The sequence below is a fragment of the Chanos chanos genome, chromosome 4, assembly GCF_902362185.1.
Source record: "Chanos chanos chromosome 4, fChaCha1.1, whole genome shotgun sequence".
Classification (NCBI taxonomy): Eukaryota; Metazoa; Chordata; class Actinopteri; order Gonorynchiformes; family Chanidae; genus Chanos; species Chanos chanos.
Genome location: NC_044498.1, coordinates 42,596,036 through 42,623,741, shown reverse-complemented (window position 1 = coordinate 42,623,741; position 27,706 = coordinate 42,596,036). Strand labels below are relative to the sequence as shown.

Genomic DNA, 27,706 nt, shown 5'->3' with positions numbered 1-27,706 from the left:
GTTTACATGTGGAGAAAAAAAGAATTTAAAGCAAGCAGTTTTGACAGTAAATACATACAAACAATATGTAGAGGAACTTCTGTAATATCGCCAAATTATTTGTCATTAAATAAATTCACTTCCAGATGGAGACCAAAGCAGCCAACATTGGGAAAGCAGCTGGCAGGAAAACACCCTTGAGGCTACCGAGGAAGCAGACAGCTCTAACTTGCTTACGTGGCAGATTTACCTTTGGAAATTTAAGAGACTGCAATTTTGAGATCCCTGAGAAATGCAACCACACCGCTAGAGGTGAAAATTGCATGCAAAATGAAGAGGTGATTTGAGAAGACTAAAAACCATTGGTATGTTCTTAATGTGCACTGACTCAAACCTACTGGTTTGTTGTTAAAGATGTATTAGGGGTTTTTAACATGATAACTTAGATTTACTACAGTAAGGTGCAGAACTTACTGTACGTTCACACTGAGCGCGGCGAGAGCGTCAAAGTGACTGGAAGTCATTCATTTTCAATGAGAGCCAGCGTCTTTAAGCGGCGAAGAGCGTCGCGCAAAGGGCGTCGCGGTGAGGGTGGTTTGGGCGTCAAAATACAGTTGAAGTTCGGTTAACTTTATGGTAATGAGATATGACGCGGTTGGGCGGCAACCAATAGAAACTTGGAAGTGCTCCGCTCTAGAGAATTGTTGAGAACACAACAGTATAAACTATTGTTCCCACAAAACTTTTGGTCCTAAGCAAAATGGAGGAGAAACTGATTATATCGGTGGTGGGTTTCCCCATGTTGTACTGTAATGTAGGTTATGCACAAACGTTAGTGTTAATTAAAGACCAAGGCTAGTAAACGTGTCCTATAAACTCCATGCTGGAATTTGACCTAGCCTATCATTAACACAAAAGACACACAACAACAAAAAGCTTTTAAGTAGTGTTTTTCATTAGTTAATTTTGTTACGAAATATGTAATTAGCATTGTTTATTTATTTCTGTCATCGGTCGATTTCGCACCTTCACATTTAAAATATCTCATAAGGTTAACTTATAGCCTACTGGTGGTCAGTCAGCACAAAGATACCGCTCGACCTGTTTGTTTGCTTTATAGCCCCTTTAAAAACATTTGCATTACCAAGCTTTCCGAAGGAACTTGTACCTGCCTATTTCATCAACGGCAGAGCGTCCACAGTGTTCAACAGGGAGGTTTGGGCGACTCTAGACGCCCAACGGCAGAGCGTCCACAGCGTTGGCAGGGAGGTTTGGGCGACTCTAGACGCTCTCGCCGCTCTCAGTGTGAACGTACTGTTAGTGTGAACGTACAGTTAAATGCTTCCATTGACACAGTCTATCAGCCTTTGGGTGGAACACCCCCCCTCCCCCCCAAAAAAACCAATGGACACAAAAGCCCAGCACAACAGTGATATAAGTCATGTTGAGTTTCATATAAAAGTCATCACACGTTAAATGTCAGTTTCAAAGTTTATTACAAAATTCCAGTATGACCTTTAAAAGAGGTCAATAAAAGACTAAAGATGCCATAGGCACTAAATCCAAGCATGAAAAGTGTTTCTTTTCAAACAGCATAAAGGATTTACTAAAAAAAGAATGTGTAGAAAGCAATGACTGAATAAATAAATAGACAAGTAAAACATACATACATAGAGACATAAAAACATAAAGTCAGTTAATCAAGCTGTTGAAAAAATACTGTGGAAAAATACTTCAAGGCCACTGTGAAAAAATACTTCCAAATACTTCAAGGCCGGTCCTGTATTCCTGATGTATCTGCTGAAGTGAGTGGAAACAGCAGCTGCTGGTTTCTGAAAAAGTGTAAGAAAATAATATTGGAACACTTAAACGATACAAGGTGAAATTCCGTTTTAGTACATTAGGTGGCTGGAATAAAAGAGCCCACACTCCCACTGGTGGTAACTGTACGTACTGCAAGCATATCAACAACCTACCTTTAGCAGCCCTCCTCCAGCCCAACAGTAAAGTGAAGTCCTTATGTGGACTATCTGTGTGACCATCTGAGGAAGAACACAATAGGAATCATTCAGAAAGTTAAACACATTGTCACAAATGTAATAGTTATGTTTTGCAAAAAGAAAAGAAAGTTATGTAACTCAAGCTTAGTGGCTTTTATTATGGTATCAAAGAATGTTTTTTTTTTTTTCTAAATTTTTAAGATTACCATCAGAAAAAAAAATATTTCCATGTCTATTCATATTTGATTCACTCTGATTTTAAGTACTGTAAGAGTAGCATAACATTTACACTTATACTCTACAGAAAATCTTTCAGTAATCAGTAGTTTTTGGCAAAAACCTAAGCAATGTGTTTGCATACTGTTTTTAAAATTTCTAAATGTTTGAGCTTGCAGAGACCTAGAACTCAACTGTTATTTTTTAAACATGAATGAAAAATAAAAGTTGTATTAAGAATCAGATTTCTGGGTTAATATTACCTTTTTGGGCTGTACTCAAGGCTTAAAGCATCCTTCCTTCTGAAATTTTTTCTCTTTAATAAATCAGCCAGCGAGTTTTTTTTTGTCTCGATGAGCAGATCAATAACACGTTTTTCCCCTTCACTTTCTTTCTTTCGTTTTTCTTTTTTTGTGTTTTTGGAATTTGCGCGCTTAAGCACAAACCCCGAGATTAAATCCGTCTTGAGATTTGCAGGTGATATTTGAGAATACTTTACCTTCACTTAAAGGGAAGCTATCGGCTTTTTAGAGGTGACTTCACAGGTCTTACCTCAAGATCCTTTTCAATAAAAGAAAAAGATGAAGAATAAGAAGTAACAGTTTTTATTACATCAGGGACTACAAGTATAAAACTACGATGGCCAACTCTGGTGCAGTTCAGTAACAGCACTTACTGTTCATTAAACATTAAAATTCTGTTCATCAAATAACAAATAATTAGACGTGACGCGGTCTGACGTAGATTGTGTATAAATCGTTAATGCATAGCTTTGAACTATGGATAGGATTACGGCATCTTTTGCTCTTCTGTTCATGAGCGAAAATACACCACATGGGAAGACCACATTTGATCGCTTTTAACAATCTGAAGAAAAATTATATTCCAAAGAGGAGTTTGCTCCTGTGCAAAACCTCTATTCAAAGGCTTTTATAATTTACTGGACACCTTAATGATTTTTTAAATGATTTTAACGAGCTGCCAACATTTTCTTATCGAGCTACTTAATAACGGTTTATACACAATGTGTTGGTTCATAAGAAGTACCTGTGTTCTTTCATAAAAGAAGAACAGTCACTTTTCCACATAATGCATGAAGTGTTATTTAACTGCATGCAATATTTTAAATCGATAAACTTTTCTTTCCCCCAACATACTGAAAACCGCAGTAGGATGTTTTTAGTTATTTGTCGACATTTATTTGTTTGGCATGACAGGAAAAAAAAAAAAAAACAGTTTTTTTTTGGATGAAAAGGAAACTGGGCTTTATTGACAAACTGCAGTAGAACATTTTTTGAACATATTTAGTTCCCTATTTAGAACAACGTGTACAATTATTGCTCACTTTTGGAGAAAGCAAAACTTAAGACAACAATGAGCGGATATGTATGGTTTCTGTATTGTATCTACGTATTATGGGGCAAAGCTACGCGACAACTTGACCGGTAGCCCCAGCTATATGATGGACTAATACTTGAGAGAAGTCTTTATAGAAGTGCTCTCTTTCCATCTAAAAAAACTGCACCAAGAGAATCTGACACACCTGTTAGAGTGAATAGCACAGTGTTTTAGTGGGACATTTTAGGAGGAGTTCTGAATGGTCTAATAGTACCCTTTGATATTTTTTTTTTAATTTTTTTTTTTTTTTAGTCAAATTTACAGATTGCGTGAGAGTCTCCCACAAAAACAATGTTTACCTAACATTCTTATGCTGCATTTCTTACAGTAAATTTTTTTTTTTATTATTTTTTCCCATTCATGAAGTTGTTGACGTTTAATAATAATAATAATAATAATAATAATAATAGTAGTAAAAAATACTAGTTCACAGATTTTAACATGTTAAAGCTCAAAATGACTGAAATGGCTCCCCGGAGGAAGATTACAACTGCCACGAAATAATTTTGTTCATGAAGCAAATCAAATCAAAATGAGATGACTTTTGGTAAGTTTGGCTATGTGTAAAATCTAATAATAAACGAACCTTTTTTAGACTGAATGTTTCAGCCATTCTAATCAGTAGCAGTTATATTCACGAAAAATGCACAAGAGAGGAAACAGAAAATTTGAAAGTACTTGTCCTCTTAGTTAAATATGCAAGACTGTGGTGCCTTCAAATGTTGCAGGCCACAAAAGCAATAAAAAAAAAGCAGTCAGTGTCAAAACGGTAAATAGAACTAAAATTACTTGAACTGTTAAAAGGAGTTACAATGGGATGGGGTCGCTGGGGCAACCCTGTGAGACGGCTTTCAGTATCTTTGATAAGGGTGATCCCGGTAAGCGGATTTCTGACGTGGGGGGGCTTTTCCTCCACCATTTCCCCATGCTCCACCTTCCCAGTCATCTTCAGCTACAAAGACAGACACAGACACAGGTACACAGTCAGAGCACAGAAAACGTACATGGAAAAATCAAAAGATGTTACTAAACCCTCTTTGAGGTTACTGGGAATTGATCACTCTTATTACATAAATTGAAATGAACCAAATGAACTCTTGTTTTGTTTTTAGTGAAAACTGCAGTGTGTCTGTTACTATCCCTTACACAAGTAAAGTGTCATATGTCAGTGGTTTCGCCGTCATTCCTAAGAAAATGAATACACCAGCTCCCTGTTTCTAATGTTACAGGCTGTTCCACTCACGTCAGGCTGGTTTCTTACCGTAGGACTCGTAGGTTTCTTGTGGCTCACCATGACCGTAGTCATAGTATTCAGTTTCTCTGTGGAAAAAAAAAAAAGAAAGAAAATAAAGATGATCACTGCAGAACACTGGTAATTTGGAGTAACAAAACTGCTAAAACATTAACGTAAGGATACTTACCGTACTAACCTTACTATATATGTTATAAATGACCTTGTGCTAGGACAGTAACTGTTTTGTCTGCTGAGATCAGATTACAGTTGAACCACGAGCTAAAATGAACCACGTCAACATCAGTGAACCCACAGAGGCCTCAGGGAGGCCATCTGGGAAGGTGTGCAGATAAACGGAAGCAGACGTTACTCACGCTTGTGGTGGGGCCTGGCTGTAATAGTTGTCATAACCTTCGTAAGCTGGCTCGCTGTAGCTCTCCTCGTAGGACTGCAGGCAGAAAAATGATAAGATGGGTCAAAGGCCCAAACAAACGAAGCGTTTTTTTTTTTTTTTTGTCATACAAATAGCTAGACAAGTTAAAGGTTTTACTGTATCGTTTTTTAATGATAACGCACAGTAAGGGCTCTGTAAGTGTCAGAGTGTTTAATAGACCAGATTGTGTTCCAGTTCAAGTGCGGCAATGAGTTCTTTCCATCCAAGGACAAACAACTCAAATAGGTCACTGGTAAGTTCTCAGCAATTTCCTTCAAAGGCCATTTATCTTCATTGCTTGGTGGGACCTGTCTTTTGTAATATAATGACTACGGAAACAAAGTGCTTTTTGGAACATAGTAATTTACTCTACAGATAAAAGCTTCCTGAAGAGTAAAAAATACACACTTCACTAGCCAGCGAGACAATTTAAACCACATCTAATTCAGTTTTCTGAAACCAAAAGAGAATGATGATTAAAAACAAAAAAGAAAGAACATTATGGAATATGGAAGAGGGTTGAGATAATCCTGCGGTTTGGTTTTGTCTGAGGGTCAGTCACTCACATAGTCCTCATAGGGCTCTGGCTTGGGTGGCGGCTGGTGCTGAGGTGGCTGGTGTTGGTGAGACAGTGCTGGAGATGGAGCCATCCTCTGGGCTGGCATGGGAGGTCTGGCCCGTGAAGCACCACCTCCTCTGTTGGGGCCTGGAGGTGGAGGGCCACCACGACCCACAGGAACACCTCTTGTTGCGCCTCCTCCACCAGGGCCTCCCCTTGGAACACCGCCACGCGGTGCACCTCCACGGGGTGGCATTCCTCGACCCCTGGAAGCATAAAATATAACGACAGATCAGATAAAAGATATGTCAATCTTCAGCCAGAAACTGCGTAAGATGCTCTCTAATCAAACCTGCGGCATAAAAATGACATAAAAATGGTGACCAGTGCACACAAAAGGCTGCAGATTTTTTACATGAACAAGGCAGTTAAACTATTGTAGAGAATATCAGACACATTATCAAGCCATAAACATACAACAATTGAGGGAAGTCAGCCTTTTTTTTCTTTTCAGCAATGCATTTCCTTTTTGTCATCTCCTCACTGAACCCAACGTCATAGTTCTGGGTCTTAATGACGGATAATGATGGAGGATTTCTGACCTGGGAACCACCATGGGCGGAGGTGGTGCACCACGGCCCCTGACTGGCGGCGCCCCTCTGCCTCTGGAGGGGGCACCCTGAGCACCATTCAGATAGCCCATGTCCATATACTGATCCTGGTGCATGTCTTCCACGTTATCCACCTGGGAGATGGAACAAAAAAAAAAAAAAACTCTCCATCATCCGCAAGCTTATTCATTCTCATGACAAAACCTTTAATGCAACCAGCCTCCAGCCCCTTTGTCAACCCATACTGGCTAGTGTAGGTTATAAAGTTGTAAACAGATAATTACACAGAGCAAACGTTAGACTTACTGGTACGAGAAACTTTTTGATCTCTTCCATAGCGTGTGCCATACGCAGGTAGCACTCAGGCACTGGAGCAAACACCTCAATGAACACATGCAGCTCCATGGCCAGGTGGGCGTATTTGGGCTCACCACCTTTTCTCAGCTCCTCCTCCTTCAACAACCAAATAAAACAGAGCAAAAAATGAGGGGGGGGGGGGGGGAGAAGCTACAAGTAATGACAGCAAACCTCACCATTCCCACCCTCACACCCAGATGTTCTGCTAGTAGCATCAACCATTTCACATGTTTGTGTCACACCTTGTTTTTGTCCCTCATGGATCCCTTCCCCAGCACTGAGATCTTGGCGCCCGTCTCCTCCTGTAGCCGTTTAATGGTGCTGCCTTGTGGTCCCAGAATCTTCCCCACAAAGTTGAACTGAGGAGCATACGCATCAATATGAATTACTACAGAATCCACTCACAAGCAAAAAGCAGGGGAAACAAACACAGTTTGATGAGGTGAAATAAGGACAGTTAGGAGTTGTTATCTTACTTTTCAATTATGTTGGAGAGTTTTACTGAACTAAAGGTTCGGGTTAAATGATGTCACCAAACTAAATACGAGCAGGTGGTGGCATCATTCTTTCACAAGTACACTAAAAACACCATGATAGCAACTTGAAGGCAATAGTTCACACCTGGGTCTTTTAAACCACTGCAGGAGTAAAGGAATAAAGATATAAGCTAGCACATGAATTTTGCAAGTGGACATTTAAGTCAAAATGGAAGAGATCTGTCAAAATGGAAAAGTTTCCCTTTATGTCAATATACCTTTTTGGCAACACCTAAATTACTTGCTTTATGTAATTGGTTAAAAAACCCCAGAAAACCTACTCCTCTAGGGTATTAAAATTGGTTCATTTTGTGTTTTCACACTTCCTTAAGTTATACAGACAAATCAGGATAGCAGGGTCAAGATAACACATTAAAGTATTGAAAAGGACAGCTCTAATGCCAGCTGTTAAAAACAGAGACTGCATTTGAATATTAATTCACCCTCCTCTCACTTTGGTGAATGGATATAAAACAGGAAGAACCGGGTATCAACGCAATTATTGAAAATACTGCATGTTTAAAACAGCGTGGATATCACAAACACAGTGTAATTACTGGTCTACAAGACCGCTGCACACGAATACAAAGACAAATCCAGACTGACAGATTGACAGAACTTTGGAATACACTCACCCGTGGATACTGCTTAACAGGAATAAGTACCCTCTCTTTCACACGAACATTCTTTGTAGTGAACAGATCCAAGTATGTCTCACCCTCCTTTTTGGGCTCACCTTTCTGAATCCTTTCGATCTCTGTGAAGAGGTAAACAAGCTAATTAAAAACATTTCTCATCTGTCAAGAGAGTGCATTACAGGGAAAAACTTCTAATTGCAGTTTCCTTTTGAAACTTATGTAACCCGCAGACCTTTAATCAAAGGGAAGGCTTCCCTCAAAATGAATCAAATCCCAAATTTGCACCAACCCAAAACTGTCTTCAACAAGTCACACAGTTATTGTGAGGTAATTAAGTGCACATCGACTCAATTCTTTCAAGTATCCAATAGACGTCATTCCTCTACTCTGAGAAAAGAAAAACATCAGAAATGAAAAGGCGCTCGGGTCTTGGAGAGAACTGATCATGTTGGAGAACAGCCCCTCCGCTGGTATCGGAAACAGAATGATATTATTATCGTTTGGCGTACATTAAATATGCGATATATGTGAGCAGTTTAGGAAATTAGGACAGAATAGGTTGCAGATCTACATGATCAACCGCTTTCCTGGGGTTACTGTGTATCAGTTGTGGATTTCACTTGAGAATTTTGAGGTGGTCAAGGGCAATCACACAAGTGCATCCTATAGTTAACTGACCAACTGGCTCGTAAAAGACTATTTTCGTGTGTACTTCCATCGGACACATACAGGACAGTGTGAATGAATGGCTGTAATTGGTTCACGGTATCTCTGGGTAACAGTAACAACACAGCTTACCAAGGCTACCTGAACTAACGCAGGTGTAAAGAGTATATGTTGCGGCAATGATTAACTTACTTGCTTCGCAACTCTAGAAACATAATTACTTACAATGAACAGAACAGATTGTACTACAGCAATATTACAATGATACTTTACCACATTTGCCACAACCTGTATTATCGTATCGAAGATCAATGAATCACTGAAACTTTTCTTGGCAGGAAAACGCTAATTAGAACCCAACACCGAAGAAATCAGTAATAACCACAGGCGAAAGATTGCTATCCTTAACCGGACACGTGAGAGTATACGGTTAAGCTCACCTCTTGGATATGTTCAAACGCAAGTAGCAAACCACTAACTCGCTAGGTGGGCCTACTTCGCATAGCCCTATGAATTTCTGAACAAAAATTCAGTTCACAGAAATTAGGCAAAGGAGCAATTGAAAGCAAAAATGCAGTATTTACCCTCGGTAAGAAGTTTCATTGCGTGTGTAAATGACGCATCCAAACTGTCTTTTTCTGCAAGTAACTCTGGTAGGTACTTGCTTTCACTGTCCATTTTGACACTGGTCTTCCTCTTGTTGTTGCGATTGTCTTTATTTGCGTCCATATTTCGCTGAATTGAACACGGAACCGCTAAAATGTATAATTACTTGTATCAGGGTATACTAAAGTCAAGTAACTTCCAATACAATCAATTTTCCAAACTGATAACGTGGAGCAAATAAACTGACTCTGCTTCCGTGGACATGCAGCCAAAATGCTAACAAAGACACTCGCGTTGCAGAAGTACAAAGCGGAAATTACGTCCTGGGTGAAAACGAGGTTTTCCGATTTCAGACGTGCGTAAAAGTCCAGACTTTATTTAAAAACAAGCAGAAAAATAGTAAAAACAGGAAGTTAGATGATGCTCCTCAAAAATGTGAACAAATTAGTCTAATGAAAATTGTGAACTGTTTGTTAAGTATAGTAATGAATGATCAGACAAATGCTCCAAATGCGCCCCGAATGAGCCAAAATGTTCATTGCAGCCTTTAAGTGTTTTGTGCACCCTTCTTCTATGTTTGACAATATGAAATCATCCTCTGTAGTGTTTTAGGTACCTGAAACGTACAAACATTTTGTAAAATGTTTGTTTGAGATACTTCACTTGCTGACTGCTTTTCTTAATTCAAGTCACTAATTATCCACCAGGTTCAAGTTTGGAGAATGAGACTGCCATTACAACAGAGGGCTGTGTATATTGGAGATATGCTGCTAAGATATGCTGCTCATAAGTCAGTTTTCTTCGTGATTTCAATGACCTTAATAAGAAATTCTGGACCAATACTTAAAAATCAGTTTCACATCAGCATCATCTTCAAAATCCTTTGCCATATATTACTGTAGATATGACTATTTTCAGTTTATATTCCCAGTGATATCAAACACACAGTGTGTATGTCAGGCTAAAAGATTTTATGTCTGTATTTCTATTGCCAGGCAACACAAGAAGCGATGGGAGACTTCAAAGCAGCTCACCAAATGAGATAAACTCAACTGCCAACAAAAGCAGATTTATCTCAATTGCATTTTGATTCTCTCTCTCTCTCTCTCTCTCTCTGTTTTTTTTTTATTTTAGAGAATAATATGATGAGTAAATATTTTTTCTCTGAGAAACTTTAACCAAATAAAATCACGTACTTTACATGTTTCAAGCTTAAGATTTAAGTAATTAGTTATTATTCATATGCATCATGAAAAAATACAGAGTGAAAAATGCTAACACAAAATGCTGTTTACCCTGGCAATCCATACTATTTAATTAAATTTAGCTGAATACATAGTCTTGACCACAAGAGGGCGACATGCTGCAAAAAATGTGTGCGTGGGCATTTTCTGCAATAAACTAAAGGACAGAGTCAGATTTTGTCTGTATTAATCTCTCTTTGTTGACAAAGTGATTCTCTTTAAAACCCTACAGCTAAATGTCTGTAACTAAGTCTATCCTTTTCTGTATGTCAGTACTTGCAGGTGCTCATGCCTTCTCGCATTTTTCCCATTCCGTTCAACAGGTTACCATATTCATGTGATATTACTGACTGATTGAAAAGTCAGATGTCTTTGTGTCTGATGCTCCATATGTTTACAAAGCCTTTTTTAAGACACCTGTCTGTACAGGTAGCTATGAGTAAGCATTACAGTCTGGAAATGATTTGTTCTCAGAGGATGTTTACAGTGTAAATATATTATAAATGTTAAAGTTACAGACAACAAGCACTGTGTTCCTAATTTATCCATGGCACGGATTCTTCTTTTTATACATTTTAAAAAATACAAAAACAAAAAAAAAACCCTCACACTCATGGCACTTATGTTTTATTATAATCAAAACCAAACACCATTCATCAATTATGTTCTTATATATATCACAGAAAAAAAAAGCTTTCTTCAGATAGAGACATATTTGATTCTAAAATCACATTTTTCCGCAAGTGTCAACACAGTGCTGCTGACCATTTCTAAATGTTAAGCTCTTTTTCCGGTCCTTAACGAAACTGATCTGCAATCAGCTTGTTCAGTACCTGACCCCTCCCCATAATATATACACTATTTAGATCTACATACAATGAGAACCAGAGAGCACTGCTGGCTTTCTTTTGAAGTACCGGGGACAGCTATGCATGTAGAAACATTAATGATTAAAAAAAAAAAAGATTAACGGTTTATCTTTTGTACTCGTTCTGATCTTAATCACTTGACAATGATGACATTGATTTTTTAACTGAGCACACACAGAACGCACAGTGAACTCAGTGCAGTCACATGAATGAGCAAGTCTAAGGACAAGGCTGGTCCAGTCCGGCAAAGAATGAATCAGAGATCATGACAACTTACTGGCAGTGAATTATTGAGAGGGAAAACTACCAGGAATTTGGCTCAAAGCATCCAAGTATCCTTGTCATATTGATCAACACGGATAACGACACCATGGCACTTCAGTGGACACTGGTCTAGAGGAGTTCCATAAATATTCTGCAAAGTTAAATATCAACCAACATTAAAGGATTACTTGATGACTGATGTTAAGCACTGAACCTACAGGTTGGAGCAGCAGCGGTCTTCTTGGAACCGATTTCAGCCAAGAATTTTGATCAACAATGTCACAATCTATTTTATTAACTACACTGACAATTTACGAAGGTTTGGAGCTGCATGGATAGGGGATAGATATCAGCGAAAATGACTTTGTCCAAGTTCTCTAAGAGGACCTCCCTGCTAAACTCCATACCTCCGCAGAAGCTGACATGAATAAAGTTCAGTTGCACTTTGGATGGCCAGTCTATGTCACCCCATGGTAAATGCAGTGATCTCCCATAGTCCCTTCACCAAAGTATAACTACAGGTTCAGCATTAGTGAAAGTGAAGAAAACAAATTTATAGAACATTCATATAAAATATCCTAACATGGCCATTAGTGGCAGCCCTCTCTCATTTAAACACAATTTATTGGCATTGTTTTGTGTCATTGTGGAATCATTGTTCTTTGGAGAGTTGCAATTTCAATAAGTTAAAGCATTCTGACAATTTATTTCTAAGTGTTCTACTGTCTTGGCAAATTTGTTCTTAATATCGTTAATCTTCCATTAAAAACAGACTGAATAATGTCTAAGACAGCCATGATATGGAATAATAAAAACAGTATTCTGTTAAAATATGTTCTACTGTTACTGTTTCTACAGATTATCTAATAAATAAAGGACCAGTCTCGCAAACAAGAATAAAACCAGGCCTGCACTTAATTAGATTGGGAACGGGCAATCTCTTCCATTCAGAAATGTAATTTAGTCCTGGACTAAACTTAATCTTTGACCGAGACTTGTGTGCCAAAACATTCTTATGGATCCCAGGAAGGGTCTAGAATAAATACGATTTAAAGTCTTAGGGGAATAGCAGTAGTGACCGTGTATGAAAATCCAAGGCACGCTAGTATTCCCTTCAATTACGGTAACAGTGCAAGGCAGAGGCTATCACTGACAATGAAATGAGAAGACAAGACAATTAACACATGGTCAGAGAATATTCAAGGGAAGGTAAAGCAGTTCCTCTGAGTGTTGAAAATGGGGTGAGATTTTGTTGATATGGCAAAAGTCCTCCAACCAGCGTTTGGTCCATGTGTGCAATCTTCAGTGCAGGAAGCGGATGCTCATCTTCTGCTCCACATCCACCTTCTCCAAAACCTGGAACAACGCCCATTAAACCACAATTATACACACGAATGCAGGAATGCGCAAACATCACCCACAGTGCATTAGACTGAAGATAGCTGACAAAGTCTCTCATCCACATTCAACACCTCAAATACACATCGTCTTACAGGTGGCAGGTCAGCGAGTGGTTAAGTCAGTGAGTCGCATTCAGCTCGGATCAAATTTACACGAGCGGTTAAATCAAACTCTCTGGGGCACCCAAACAGAGAACCCTGGTTTCATAACATCCCGTCCATCACAGTCAAACAAACGGCTGTAACGCCACCACGCAAAGCCTCTGACGTTCCCCCACCTTGATGAACTCGCTGAAGGAGATGCACATGTCTCCGTTGGTGTCTGCCTCTTGAATGGTTCTGTCTGCAATGCTGCCCAACTGCTCATCAGAGATGTTCACCCCAACCATCATCCTCAGAACCTACAAACCGACAGTGTTTACTTCCCCACTCACATACATACATCACGTACTGATTTATTCACTGACAACGACAAATTATCTATTTACAGGAAGAAAAGAGAGCAGAGGAAAGAGGAAGACGCGTGTGCCGAGACATAACAGAATTGAGGAAACAACGTCGCTGAAGGAAAAATGAACACACACAACTGACTGTCAGGAAACTTGAAAAATATTGCTTTATCTGCATGCTAATCAGGGAAGCTAACATCCAGAGTTGTACAGGATACAGCCCACAATACTGGGCTGTCAGCAGAAGAGACAGACAGTAAGCAAGAGTAGATGCAGTTAAAAACTGTTTATACTCAACACATCCAACTAATGAAACACAGACTCCCATTTGAAGAAGATTCTGAACCTTAAACTCAAAGATCACTGAGAGTTAATAACAAGCCTGACCGATCCACTCAAACATATATTCAGCACAGTGCTTACAGCCAGTGGAATGGGAACCTGAGGCAACTGATGTCACTCTCAGTTCTTTCATTCATTCACCCACTCACTGAGTCTTACTGAACAGCCCATCAGGTAACTGGGAGGGAGCTGTATGGAAATCTCTTGAGTACATAATAAAACTATCAGTGTTTTCTCTATACAAACAGAGAGGAGATATAGGAACTTTCTGCTTTATGCTGTGTAAATAAATCTCACCTGCAGGAGTTCATCTCTGGAGATTTTGTCATCCCTATCCAGGTCATACAGCCGGAAAGCAACTAAAAAGGTGAGAACAATGGAAAAATCGTTGAAAAATAACCAGCCAGGAAGCTGGTCGGCGGATCAGTTTAAAAAGTGATTGCTAATGTAACACACCAAATTTACACTGTTTCCAATGTTACAAAGGCTTTAATCACATTTAATTAGGCATCCCTCAGTAACATATACAGGTACTGCCACATATACAGACTTAACAGTCAGGTGGCCGAGCAGGAGGGTTTGAAAGGTTCAGGACAACAGGTCATTTAGGTTTAAAGTAAAGGACTCATGTTTAAATTCAACAGGGGAGTCAAAGGGGGTCATATTAAAACAGGGACAGTCACACTGAGGGTGGAGTTAGGGCTTACAGCGCATTACATGCTGTGCAATTTCCAGCTCAGTAATGGCGGCTTAGTTGCATGACAGGTCTACAAGTTTCTCTGCAGTAAAGGCTGAGCAAACAATGCGATTGCCAAATTGGTAGGCAGATGTTAAACTCTCCCTCTCTTTATATAAAAGTTAAGGAATGCTAAGAATGTTCCTATGTACCCTTATCGAAAATCAATAAAATCCTTTAGCCCTTTACAGTGTTGACAGAGAGCTGAGGTGGATGGTGCGGCGTAAAGGTCGTGGGACTCACAGAGTAGTTTGTTGGTCCTGCTGTTGAGGGGCTCTCCAGCGTTTGGGTCTTTGTTCTTCTCGTTGTCCTCCACCGGACGGAAATGAGCCAGCGTTCGCATGAAGCCCCTGAAGTTTACTTGGTCCTCTCTGAGGGCCAGAGGGAGAGAGACAGGAACGACAGCAGGATCAGATCAAAGAATATTTACTGAAAACATTGATAAAATCAGATGCAGTACACTGTGGGCACGGAAGCCCACACTTGCCCAAATAGTAAATAAACAACAGAGACAAGGTTACAGTTGCTTGGAAACAGACTAGAAAAGGGGAAAAGGAAGTTGCAATGACAAAGTTGAGCAACCAATATCTCTAATTCATGTTGTACTGCCGCACAACAGATATTCTCTTCAAGTGTCTAATTAGCATAAATCTTTTATGATTTACAGTAACACTGTAAGCTAACCTCACAGTTAAAGTGTATATATATATATATATATATATATATATATATATATATATATATATATAGGCCTATATACACACACACACACACACACACACACACACATATATATATATATATATATATATATATATATATATATATAAATATACATGGCTCACTCTGTGCCAAATCAGACAGAATCCAGGAAAGTGGCTGCAGCTCTGTCTCAGATATTGTTCAAAGTCTATATTTGGGTCCCAAAACCAAGGCCTATGAAACATTTCTGGTCAATTCCAAGGTTTTTAAAATGTTTTTGGCCCTTGATATTTTTTGATTTTTACTCTCAAAAACACCTCTCAAACATCTGGGAGGCCGTGTTTGGTCATTAATATATTGAAAAGTATTATTCCTAGTCTCACCAAACATGTCCTTAGTATGAGTGAACCATTAAAGGTTTGTACTGCATGCCTATTGATTTTCTATAATGCCCTAGATTTGGGAAAAAAAGGGTGATACTGAGGGTATTATAAACCCATTTTTTGCACCCAAATGGTATCAATCATTATTTGTTCTTCAAATACAATCTTTCATTAATTTTGTGCCAATATTTGAGGTCTCTGCCACTAATGGACATGAAGTTATTAAGAATAAAACAAGGCGTGATAGCATTTTTTGGTCATTTTCATAAGACTAAAATGGAATGTGGGGTAGCTTGTAGGAACATGCAAATGTATGCAGAAATAGCTTAATGTATGGTTATTTTGTGTACAAAGTGCCAGTGTCCTTCCATGTTCCCTTCATAGATAAATACACATAGTTAAAGGCATAGTTTTACCTCTAGGGAAAAAACATCCATAAAGACGAAACAGGTTCTTCTCTTATTATCTCTACTTATGTGTGTCCCAGCCTCTGAAATATTGATTTTCTTAAATAGAAATACACGTTTTCTATAGGCTCATTTTACTGTAGGTCATTAATGCAAGCTATATTCTTGACTATCAGGGCCTAATTATACAAAAAACCATTAACTCTGATAGATGCTATATTCAATGGAGTAGTTAAATTTTATATCCCATATTTAAAAAGAATAATATGCTTACTAAAAAAATCAAATAACTTTATTGAAAATGATGTGCAATGTAGCAAATTATGCACTAGAAATTACATGCGATGTAATAACGTGTAATAACATAAGTTGAGCAACAGGACTGAATTGGGTACATGCTTGGTGTTTTCTTAAGTGGAATCCCTAAGTACCATAATTCACTGATTCATGGAGATACTGACGCAAAAAAAAAAAGTAATCCTGAAATGGACATTGTTCTGGTAAAATGTCTCTCAAAACTGTGTCTATTTTTGTATAAAGAAAAAATGGAAGGACATTGACACTCTGTGCCCCTAATAACCATACATCAAGCAATTTCCATGTACATTTTTATGTTCCTACTAGCTACCCCACAAACCATTTTGGTCCCATGAAAATGACCGAAACATGCTACCACGCCTTGTTTTATTCATAATATCTTCATGTCCGTTGGTGGTAGAGACCTCAAATATTGGCTCAAAGTTAGTAAAAGATTGTATCTGCATAAAAAATAACGATTGATATCATATTGGTGCAAAAATGTGGGTTTGTAGTACCCTCAATGTCACTCTCTTTTAGGAGCTTTGCACTTTTTTTTCCAAATCTTGGGACTTATAAAAATTAAATGCCATGCAGTGCAGGCTTTTCATGGCATACAGAAAACATGTTTGTCTTCCATTCTACAATGTCTGGTGAGGCCAGGAATAACTCTTGTCAAGATATTAATGCCTAAACATAACTTCCCAGATAAGGCGTCTTTGAGGCTATAAAAATGAAATAATATCAAGGACTGAAAAAATATGAAAACATAGGATTTGAACAGAGATATTTTACAGGCCTTGGTTTTGGGACTCATTCGTGATATAGACAAGGACTGAAAAAAATCGGAGACGGAGCTGCAACAACCTTATCTGATTTGACACGGAATGACCTATACATAACGCTTACAGGTCCATTCTACAAGTCATGCCCATTTTCTTGGGAAACAAGATAAGTGTCTACACCTCAATAAGTAATTAAAGTCTTCTTCTGAAATCAAGACCAAGCCCAGTTAGACTGACATCACTGGCTTGGTCAATCATTCCTCAGACAAATGATTATTTCTGGGATTTAATGTTCGCAAAGAAAACACATGATGTTATATTATTATCACACAGTAGACCACAAAAAGAAGCAGTTACTGGTGTGGAACAACCACTTCTGAGGAGTTTCTGTTTTATTATATAATCTGCATTGTGGAAAGATAGTGTTTTTTTTTTCCTGTCTCATCAGCAAATCTTAACTTTATCAGATGGAAATAACAGTAGCTCTAAAGATACAACATTTAAAATCAGGTCTCATTCATTCTGTAAAGAAACAGCTCCTTTGGAAAATTCTTCAGGCCCAAACCACACAAACCCACAGTGAGCTAAGAAAACTTCACAGAGCCCCAGAAACCATTAGATAGCCACAGCTCATTGAAACGCCCACATCTCAGACTTTTTGAGGAATGTAATGACATGGTATGAAAGAACTGTCTCATAACACAGAGCTTCTAAAATGACCACAGCCAAGCTGGCAAAAAACCCCTAATACTTAAATATGCAGAGATTGTAAATAACACTGGCAGCTACAGAACTCTGACTGGGTCAATTTTCAAGTGTATGATTACACAAATATTATAACCTGATTGAACTGACAAAAAATGCAAAGTACTTGTGATTTGGAAATATGAGATGTGTGATTTAGCTAATTGATATGAGAGCGCATTGCTTGGCCTGTGTCCGCATTCTTAAGACGATTCAACAATTATGGTGAAAACCCATCAAGGGCTGGGAAAGGTGCAAATGTTTCCTTACCCCTCTGGAAAGAAGGCATTGATGATACGATCTCCAAGAGGATTTATGGCCAACTCTGGGATCCTCTGGAAGTCTTCCCGGCTGTAGGAACAAACACAGCAAAAAGAGAATGTTGTATTTCATCTACAGACTTAATAAAAACTTTTAAATTAGTGAAAATTTTTAGGACTCTGAACTAGCCTGGATGAAATGCTGACAAACCCTTCCAGGCACCATGGAGTACTTTTTAACACAATATGGGACAGGTCATCAAAGGATAGAGAATAAGAAAGCTCTAAATTATGACACTTTTCATTGGTTGTCTACTCTCATCTTTCACTGCAGCCTTTCAGAGGTAGGCCAGTGCCCCAAATGCTTAGGTTTCCACGGATGGCAATTAAGCAGCATGATATAAAAAATCAGTGACATACAGTGCAGGGTACACAAACTCATCTAAGCGATAGAAATCCTGACTCCATCCTGCATGTACAGTAACTATTTGGACAACATTATCATGACACTGCAAACACAAGTGATGAATGATCTTCAACTATTAATTGATATAGCCTACTTCAAGCCATACTTTCTTTTGACAGCAGTGAATGTTGCTAGCAAGGGTTCATAAAGGTTTCAGAAAAAAACATGCTTTTTATTGTCATCTTTTTTTCCCTGGATCTCTATTTTTCTGTCAAAACTATCAGAGCTGAATGAATGCTTTGTTTAAATATGTATCCTTATGTACACTTCTGTAATCCCAGCTGACTTCACTGACGTCAAAAACCTTTCAGTGTGAGTCAAACAGTTCTGACATGGAGTTTACTCTGTGTGAAGTTTTGGGAATGTGCAATATTGAAAGCATGCACATTGTCAGTCTGGAAAAACCTTAACGTTAGGCGCTTAACCATTTCAGAGGACTGAAAGTGGACTGCTGCAGATCAACTGCCAAACAAAAGATCGGTGTGACGGCCATTTACTCACACTGACTAGCATATGGGTGCAAACGGACACACGTCGACACAAGCCACAGCTCTGGTGGAAGTGAACATTTCTTAATAGCCTTACACAAGACAAGGAACAGAGCTTCAATCATTATCAGCATCGGAGGACTGAAACGTTTGAGGCCAAACTGATTACATTTAATATCGGAACTTGTTTTTGCAAGCATATGGACAGAAATGTCTGGGATATTCCCACAACTTCCCATTTCTGTGTGTAAATATTGTTTTTTCCCCACTAACTTGGAAAGATTTTCAGCAGCAAATGCAAACAAGATGTTTGCACTTGGGATACATGGGTTCTCTAAGTACATGTCTGGGCTGGTGAATACATTCTTTCAGAAAGAACTGGCTAGATCTGGCTTAGAGGCCAAAATGGAGAAACCAGCTCTCCAGACAATGTTGTGACAACTGACGCACGATTAACCTTGGTCACCTTAGGGTATGTATGTGGGTAACAGAGCAGTGAGTGCACTCCCAATTTAAGGCAAGGACACTGAGATTCCTACACCATCTGATAATGAAACAGTAAACATAGAATAGCCAATGCGTGATGAAAGACTGAAAGAGTTATCTTCTATTGTGAGTCTGGAAGAGATGCTTATGTTGTCACTCTAAACAAAGTTATCAAACTCGGCTTGACTTGACACAATCATTTCACTCAGCTGTGGACAACAGAACACGATTTCAAGAACAGAAGATTTACTAAAGGCGTGAAGAACAGGGGTAGATGTGTAGTTCTTTGGAATACAAACAAATTTCAAGGCCAAGTAACCCTCCACCTGGTCAGCAGCATTCCAGCAGGACTTTGTTGTGACACACCCAAATCTATTTACACTTTAGGGATGGTAATTAGCTGAGCTGGGTGTTCTCTCATTGAATTGAGGGGAAAAGCCTGCAACCCTTCCAGCCTTCCAGGAAAAGATATGTTTAACCTTCCTCTAGTGAGCCAAGTCTAGTTTCATCTTTAAACTTGCACATTTTCCAACCCTTACAGAACCGTGTGGCTCGCGTCTGGAATTGCACATTTCAGAGCAAGTCTATAAGCCTCCTACAAAAACAGAGGAGAGCAAAGGAAGAGAGGGAATGTTTGCTTTGGGAAAACAAGAGAGAGAACATCCCATGTTTGAATCTTGGTGCAGCTAGGCTAACTGATTTACCTGTTTAACTGATTTAACTTTTACGTGGGTAGAGGTCAAAGTCTCAAGACTGCAGGACTGAACTGGAGGCGTGCGATGAAATACATTACCATATTGATTAGGAAACAACATCCTGCTCTGAACGACCTTTGGCAAAATCTTTAAAACATTTCTTAGGAAGTATGCCACCTCATCTCTTGGTAAAACAGTCACTCTTTTCCAAGCACGGACACCTGCGCTTTCTCAAACACATGAGAAAGAAATGACCTTCAAAAAAACTTTAAAAAGTTACTTATGAACCCTTAGGGACAAGAAAATCATGAACAAAATGAAAACGTCTTACACATAAATTAAGTTCTTCAGTATTGTTTAAGTGCTGAAGCTACTCTTTCTTTATTTCCTGAAACTCAGACAAGATGGCAAGCACGTATCCACAAACTGTTGTTAGGAACAATTTGCCAAAGGATGGACACAATGATTTTCACCAGTTTTCAACTCAAGCTCAGTGTTTATACATGCTTCCCCTTGCATAGGTAGCACGTCGAAATGCAAAGCTGTGTAACCAGTTCTCTAAACTGTGGTGTAACAGGGTGGTGGGTTCTTGTTCACTATGCAGTAGGTTGTACAGTATGAGTAATGAGTAATGTACAATATGTGTAAGCAAGTATTACCTGAGAGCACCATTTTCTCCCTTGTCCAGGCTGTGGAAGCGACTGTAGAGTCGGGTAATCTGACTGTGAGAAACTGCAAAGGAGAGGTGGACTGGTGTTAACAGAGTTAATCACTTCAATAGTCTGGAAGGTGAAAGACAAATACGGAAACAACAGATAAAGGCCCTCAACAACCAGTAGTAAAGAGTCTGCCTTCCTATTTAGTTAGTCTGTCAATCAATTAACTGTGACTTAGTGAGTGCTGAGGATTTGCTTTACATTGTTACAGGCCTTGTCCCCAGTTGCAACAGACTTTGCTTGTTTGTGGGTTGTTTTTTATTACTTCCCTCAGGCTGTGGAAGGACAACAATGCCTGCTTTTAGGCCACAGTGAAGTTTAACTGGTTGGTCTAGTAGCTTAGGCTGGACATTTGAAGAGGAACTGACAACACACACAGTTTTGGGTCTGAGTTACACAATACAACCACTGCTATAAAAGCAAAAACGCATTTTAAAAAAATTATAAATGCCCTAAAATTCAAATAAAAAGCTTTATTGTGCCCCACAAAGCACTTTCTTAGTTACCATTTATTCTTAGTAATTTTTTTTTTATCTCAACTGGTCCACAAATATTTCAAGGACAAAAGATGACATAAAGAATTTCTTAATAAGGCATAACTTTAACTGAGAAAGGAAATGTGTCTTTATAAAAACAACCTGAATTGCCAATTTGGACACATGGTCACATTTTGATTTCAGTCATTAAAACAGACTTAACGGCATCTGTGGCAGTAACTGTTAGCATGTTGTTATTTCTTTCTTATTAGTTTAGTATACTTCCATGTGTTTACTTCACCAAAACTGATTTTACAGTAAGGTTCAAATCTACAGTATCCATGCTGTCAATGGGTCAAGTTAACTCATCTTGCAAAATAATCAGAGGAGCACATATCCAGATGAAGAAAGTCTTGACTGTCTATTCTTTATAATTACACAAATATTATTAAAAACAAAAATCTTATGGACCACAGCACAGACATCACAGCATTGCCGCAGGTGAGTGAGACATGCTCTTCTGCACCAAGCCATTTTCAGCTGCATCATGCAGACTGAAGAAAGCTATTTTTAGCCTGGTCCACATTATCCTTTCAGACACATTTTAAAGCCGGACTTCTGTCATCCCACAGCTGTAGTCTGGCTCAGTGGAGCAGTCTGTCCCTTCAAAGCCTACACTACTAATGGAATACCTCCAAGGAGCAGGGTTACATCTTAACATCCTCTTAACACCAATCATACTTCTCAGCAAAGAGAGAACTCGGTAGTGGAAGATGCCTTAATATTTTGCTGTCGTGAAGAACCTAACAGTGACAGACAAAAATGTAGATCTGTTCCCAGGAGGGTTTTTTTCTTTCCTTCTTTTTTTCTGTCATAAAAAGCACTCACTTTGTTTGGTAGTAGTTGAATTAATTACTATTTTGTTATGGTAGAAAAAAAGCTATCACAGGTAAAACTGAAATTTTTAATATTTGTAAAATGAATCACAGTGCTAACTGAAGGAGAGTAAACTGAGAGCTCGATCAACACAATTTTACACTTATAATCCAGGCGAGGACTAAAGTAGAATATTTCACAGTTCTTCGCGAGGAGAGGGGACATAGAACAGGGAGGAGTGCTTCACGGCCTGTTACCTAAATACATATATATTTGACAAACGTTTGGCTCAAAAGAATCCAAAAAAAGTAACGTTTAAGAAGGCTACCTACTTCTCTTCATAGAAACTACTTCAACTAATGATACGCGCCAAAGTCCATAATAAATAACGCTGTGCACTGACTAATAAATGCGGTTTGCAAACATTCACTACTTTAACAAATTACACATAGGCTAGCTAACATACAGTCTCTTTCATCAATCCAGAAGATTCGCCTTAAAGGCAGTGTAGCCTGCTACATTCTTAAAAGAACTGAATGATGTCAAAACAATACACAGGTGAGACAAGTGGCCAATTTAAATCGGTTACCAGACGCTAGTGCGAGTCAGTCAGTCGGACAGAAAGCCATTCCATTACCTCAGCCTAAATGAACCTTTGGGAAACTAATAAGGTACCTTCTAGTTAGCTAGGATAGCGTTTCAGCTAATGAATTAGCTAGGAACAAACGAGTGAGTACAAGTAAGTGAGTACTTACATCCAGTTTCCTTTTTTATCTCCTCGATGTCTTCCTCTCTTAATAATGACGATGCTCTGGACCCCATAATGTCTTAGGGTTACAAACTACAGAATGCTGTCTGAAATTCTAAATTCTGGGGTGATACTGCTACCAGGTTAACGCTGGCTAAGATATGCTAAGGACAGCCTCGCTGCTTATCTAGCCTGTCACACCAAGCAAAGGGAGACGTCGGGCTAACTTGTTGATAAACTGCTTGTCACTTTATCGAGTGTTCAGAACTAGTCTATATGATATATTCAACGACTAAGACGTGTCATCCCAGTGAGTGAGTTACTGTATTGCTGAGAGTCAAATGGATCGAGCTACTAAACTAGCAACTGTCAGCTTCCACTAGACGCTCAGACAGAACAAGCAGTTCCTGAGTGACGCAGGGTGTGTGACGAATAGTATTTGTATCACACGTTAGACTGGGTGAGAGCACACGATGCTTATTGGTCGGTAGAAATGTTACCGACTAGTACATTTCCATACTACCTCCCTGCTGGTTTCAGGGCGGATTTAAAGGGCGATTCCGATAACGAGCAAAGGTGTCCACAATCCCGAGTAAAGACTGAAGTTACCTGAATATTCGTGGGTTTGTTATCATATGATTCTAAATGGACAATGAAGAGAAGGGGGAAGTTCTTTATCATCATTGCCCAACTTTTTACAAACAATTACTGAGATATAATAGCTGTCATAACTACAAACGATAAACACACCCATTCTAGTTCCTTACTGTCTGTTTAACAACTGCGACTTTATGGTGGCTTTATACAAAACTCTGAATGCATACATTAAATTTTCGGCAAACTTTTCATGTAGAGACGACCTGGGACTATACCTTTCACGACTCACGATCCTAGGTTTAACGGATCGATCTAGTCGTTACGTGCAATATGTCGATAGTTTTGAGAAAACGATACACTCACTGTATTACTTACAGAACAGTCTGTGAATAAATGAGAAAAAGGAAGTCACGTGGCTTTGTGAAATAATTTCTGACTTAGATCACAGAGCATGACAAACTGCAACATCTGACTAATTCTGTGCAGTTTATGCAAATCTGTGTTCGAGCTGATTGAGTGAGATCTATCAGACTGTTCTTTGACTTCTATGTCCAACCCCCCCCCCCCGCGCCATCAGACGACCTGCTTCAAATTCTGCTTCCCACCAGTCCACCAGTACACAGGATTGATCCTTCTCGTAATTCATTTCCACTCTCCATACGGAACAGAATATTAACCAATGTATGAACAAAAAGTAGGAAATGGCTATTGCTGACAAGTTTTGTTGTTTGCTTTACTAATTAGCCACAGTGTTCATGAAAATGAATCACTCCTGCAGGCAGTGAATTGTGTGGCCATGAGTTGTCATATAAAAGAAGCAGAGAAACATCGAGGGACCCAACTGCTGTTTGGTGGACTCTTAGAATAGGCAAAATTTGAGTGATACATGACTGTGAGCATGGTATGACCACTGGTGCCAGGCTTGATGGTTCCAGTATCTCGACTGGCCACCCTCGTGTGCTTTTACACACCAGTGTCTAGGTGCTGAGGGTTTACCGAGAACAGTGCAACGGACAAAAAGCATCCAGTCAGCTGCAGAGCCATTGGTCAAAAAAAAAAAAAAAAAGAACTTGTTGATAAGAGAGGCTGGAGAAAAGTGGCATAAATGTGCAAACTAAAATACCACATACCACAAATAAAGCAAATAACAGTACAGTTTAACAGGGGCATACAGAACAGAATTGCATGTACAGTTCATTGATCAAAGGTTGGCTGTAGAGGCAGACAATCACAACAGGTGTCAGTCGTGCCAGCTAAAAACAAGACATGGCTCCAGTGGGCACATCATCAAAGATACTGGGCAATTTAAGAAGAATCCCAGTCCCTACTATGTCCTGCTGATGGCAGAGTCAGGTTTTGGTGTTTGGGAACATGAGTCCATGGACCTACTGCGTCTGGTGTTGACATTACAGGCAGCTGCTAGTGGTACAATGGTGTGGGGAATATTGTCCTGGCATATTTTCAATCACTTCAAACCACTTTAGCAATGTTTGAAGGCATCAGAGAGAAGAATGAGCTGTTTGCAATTCAAATGTAGCACCAGCCAATCTGCAGCAAATGCATGATGGCATCATGAAAGCATGGGTCAATATCTCTGTGGAACATTTCTGATACCTTGTTGAGTCCATATCCCAAATAATTCAGGATGTAACAAACTGGCCACTAAGAGTATATTATGAGTCATTGAAGGTGTAACCTTTTTTAGATTCCATCTTGAATCGCACACCCTGACGCCTACATTTCAGATCGCTCTCAAATGATTTATATAGTTGGATATAGATGGAGATCATCTATTTTGTTCTTTTTTTCACAAATGAAATTAGCTTTTTACAAAACAATGTTGCTCATCTATTTCTAACAGCACAAATCACTAAAGAGCACTGAAGTCCATATTACCGTGTGATTTCAAATGGAACAAATACAAATTGAGCTAAGTCAGTGTTTTCAAGTTTCAGTGCTGGAGACAATAAACCCTATAAACATAACTCACAGTACCCACCAATCTGTTAGAGCCAAATTTGTTAAAAAAATGCATTAGTATTGGTCTACAACAAAAATGTCTAGTGTATAATGTAGAGTTAAGTGCATTCTAAGGGCTGTAGTTGGGAAATGGTATGCTAAGGAGTGAGAGAGAGACTCAGCTGAGAGAAATTCTTCTTTGACCAGGAGAATAGCATGAAGATGGCTAAAAGGATTGAGATAGCCCATACTCTAATTAAAATCAGATCTGACTGGAAGACCCACTCAGCCGCCCATCCACCAACACGCACACACTTGAGCAGAACACACAGACACAATGAACAGAAGAGGCAGGTGTGGAGAGTGCGACAGGGGACAGAGAGAAGATGAGAAGCAACAGAAGGGAATACAGAGGAGGGGAGGGCACTGGGAATAAATCATAAATACACTTCAATACATTCACATTTCTATGCTTGGCTGTGACCCATTCCCCCAGTCTGCTTCCTTCACATAACATCAGTTTATGCAGCTGTGTAAATATTGATTCTGGTTAAGTACCTAGCGCAAAGGCATACAGCCTGGCACCTCACCTGGGAGACAGAGCTACACCTGCACTTGCCAACCTCTGTGTGGCTCCAAAACCACCAACACAGGACACTGGGCCAAGAGTTGCTCTAATCTGTTGGCTACATTCACTTTAGATCACATCTGCAATTAATGATTACTGGAAAGCTAGTAGATTCTCTCTCTCTCTCTCTCTCTCTCTCTCTCTCTCCTCTTCCCTAAGAGATGGATAGCTGAGGTCAGATCAAACTTTAGGAGTGTGACTTCAAATAAACAATTTATCCATTAATGGCCCCTTTTTTGTTGTTTTATGTATGACATAACAGCGCACAAACAGCTTGGATATAAAGGATTTAGAGGTTTAAAACAAAATCCAAATGTAGAAGGCAACAACTATTTTTCAGGTTAGTTTTTTGGAGCAAACAATGTATTCCAAAAGAAGAAGAAAAAAAAACCTTTCTCCCCAACCTGTCATTTATAGGCTTTTTTTTTTTTTTTTTTTGAAGTAACTTGCTGCCCACACGCACTAACTCATTGGGGACGCTAAGGCTGCGGTTCCGGCCCTGCTGCCAGGCGGGACGGTGTTGCTCTTGGAAGACGCCAGGGTACAAATATTTCGCCTTGACTTCGGTACTGTAAGTCTAGAGGTCTCCTAATGCGTTCCATTCATGTTATCTGCGCAAGATCTTCAGCAGCGTTTCGTTCAGGAAATGTGCTGGCATCCAACAATGAGCCCGTGGAGTAAAACACGATGTCTGCAACGCGTTGTCGACAGCACCGGGAATTTGACCTGTTGATCCTGCAACGCGGAATGCGTCTGCTTCCTGGTGTATACATGTCTCTTAGAACAAGTACTGCTCTGTCAGAATAATAATAGTAGTCCATTTTAAGAGCTGTATGGTAGGTGTATCTCGCGAAAGTAAAACTATGACTTCACATTAAGTTTGTGCCAAGGAGAGGGTGAGCGAGCTGGAGAGAGAGAGAGAGAGAGAGTCGTGTGTAGCACACAAGTTATTGATATTTATCAGCAAGTATCTCACGATTTGAAAAACCTCCGTGCGCACAATATATCTTCAAGTAATAAACATTACATATGCACTTCTCACCACACCCCATTATCTATGCTTAACACATTTTGTTGAAACGGTATGTGTTATTTGTTGTTTCGTCATTCGAAGATGTAAAATTATTACAAATCATCTCAATGTAGAGAAAATGACAGATTCGAAGTCGAGGGCAAATAAGCGCGTTTTCTCCTGTTCTGAAACTAGTAGCCTGTCTGAGTGCAGTTTAAACTAGAATGTATTATTGAGTGATCGCTGTTGTAGCAAAAGAAAAAATGTAGAGTGACAAAATGACACTCAACATATTTTCGTAACAAATGAACAATAGCCTCAATGTGTGTGTGGATGTTATACCATATACCACACCTGCTAACTCTTATGAACAGTTTCCTTTTATAGTTACTATAAAACAGGGTTTCAAGAGGATAGTGAAGAGAGTGTGGGTAGCAAGAGGAT

General features: G+C 39.2%; 2 protein-coding genes across 2 annotated transcripts; both read right to left on the bottom strand.

Moving 5' to 3' along the window:
• Window positions 1-4,353: 4,353 nt before the first annotated feature.
• khdrbs1a (KH domain containing, RNA binding, signal transduction associated 1a) lies at window positions 4,354-9,506 on the bottom strand. The gene is made up of 9 exons (XM_030771133.1): window positions 9,212-9,506; window positions 7,959-8,080; window positions 7,030-7,146; window positions 6,737-6,883; window positions 6,422-6,564; window positions 5,827-6,085; window positions 5,202-5,275; window positions 4,855-4,913; window positions 4,354-4,545 (listed from the first exon to the last, which is right to left on the bottom strand). The coding sequence occupies exons 1-9, from the start codon at window positions 9,354-9,356 to the stop codon at window positions 4,445-4,447; spliced, it is 1,167 nt and encodes a 388-aa protein (XP_030626993.1). The 5' UTR covers window positions 9,357-9,506; the 3' UTR covers window positions 4,354-4,444.
• Window positions 9,507-11,087: 1,581 nt separating this feature from the next.
• chp1 (calcineurin-like EF-hand protein 1) lies at window positions 11,088-23,443 on the bottom strand. The gene is made up of 7 exons (XM_030771404.1): window positions 23,074-23,443; window positions 20,910-20,982; window positions 18,126-18,206; window positions 14,781-14,908; window positions 14,099-14,160; window positions 13,289-13,411; window positions 11,088-12,966 (listed from the first exon to the last, which is right to left on the bottom strand). Exons 1-7 carry the CDS (start codon window positions 23,138-23,140, stop codon window positions 12,913-12,915), a joined length of 588 nt encoding a protein of 195 aa, XP_030627264.1. The 5' UTR covers window positions 23,141-23,443; the 3' UTR covers window positions 11,088-12,912.
• Between the last annotated feature and the right edge of the window lie 4,263 nt (window positions 23,444-27,706).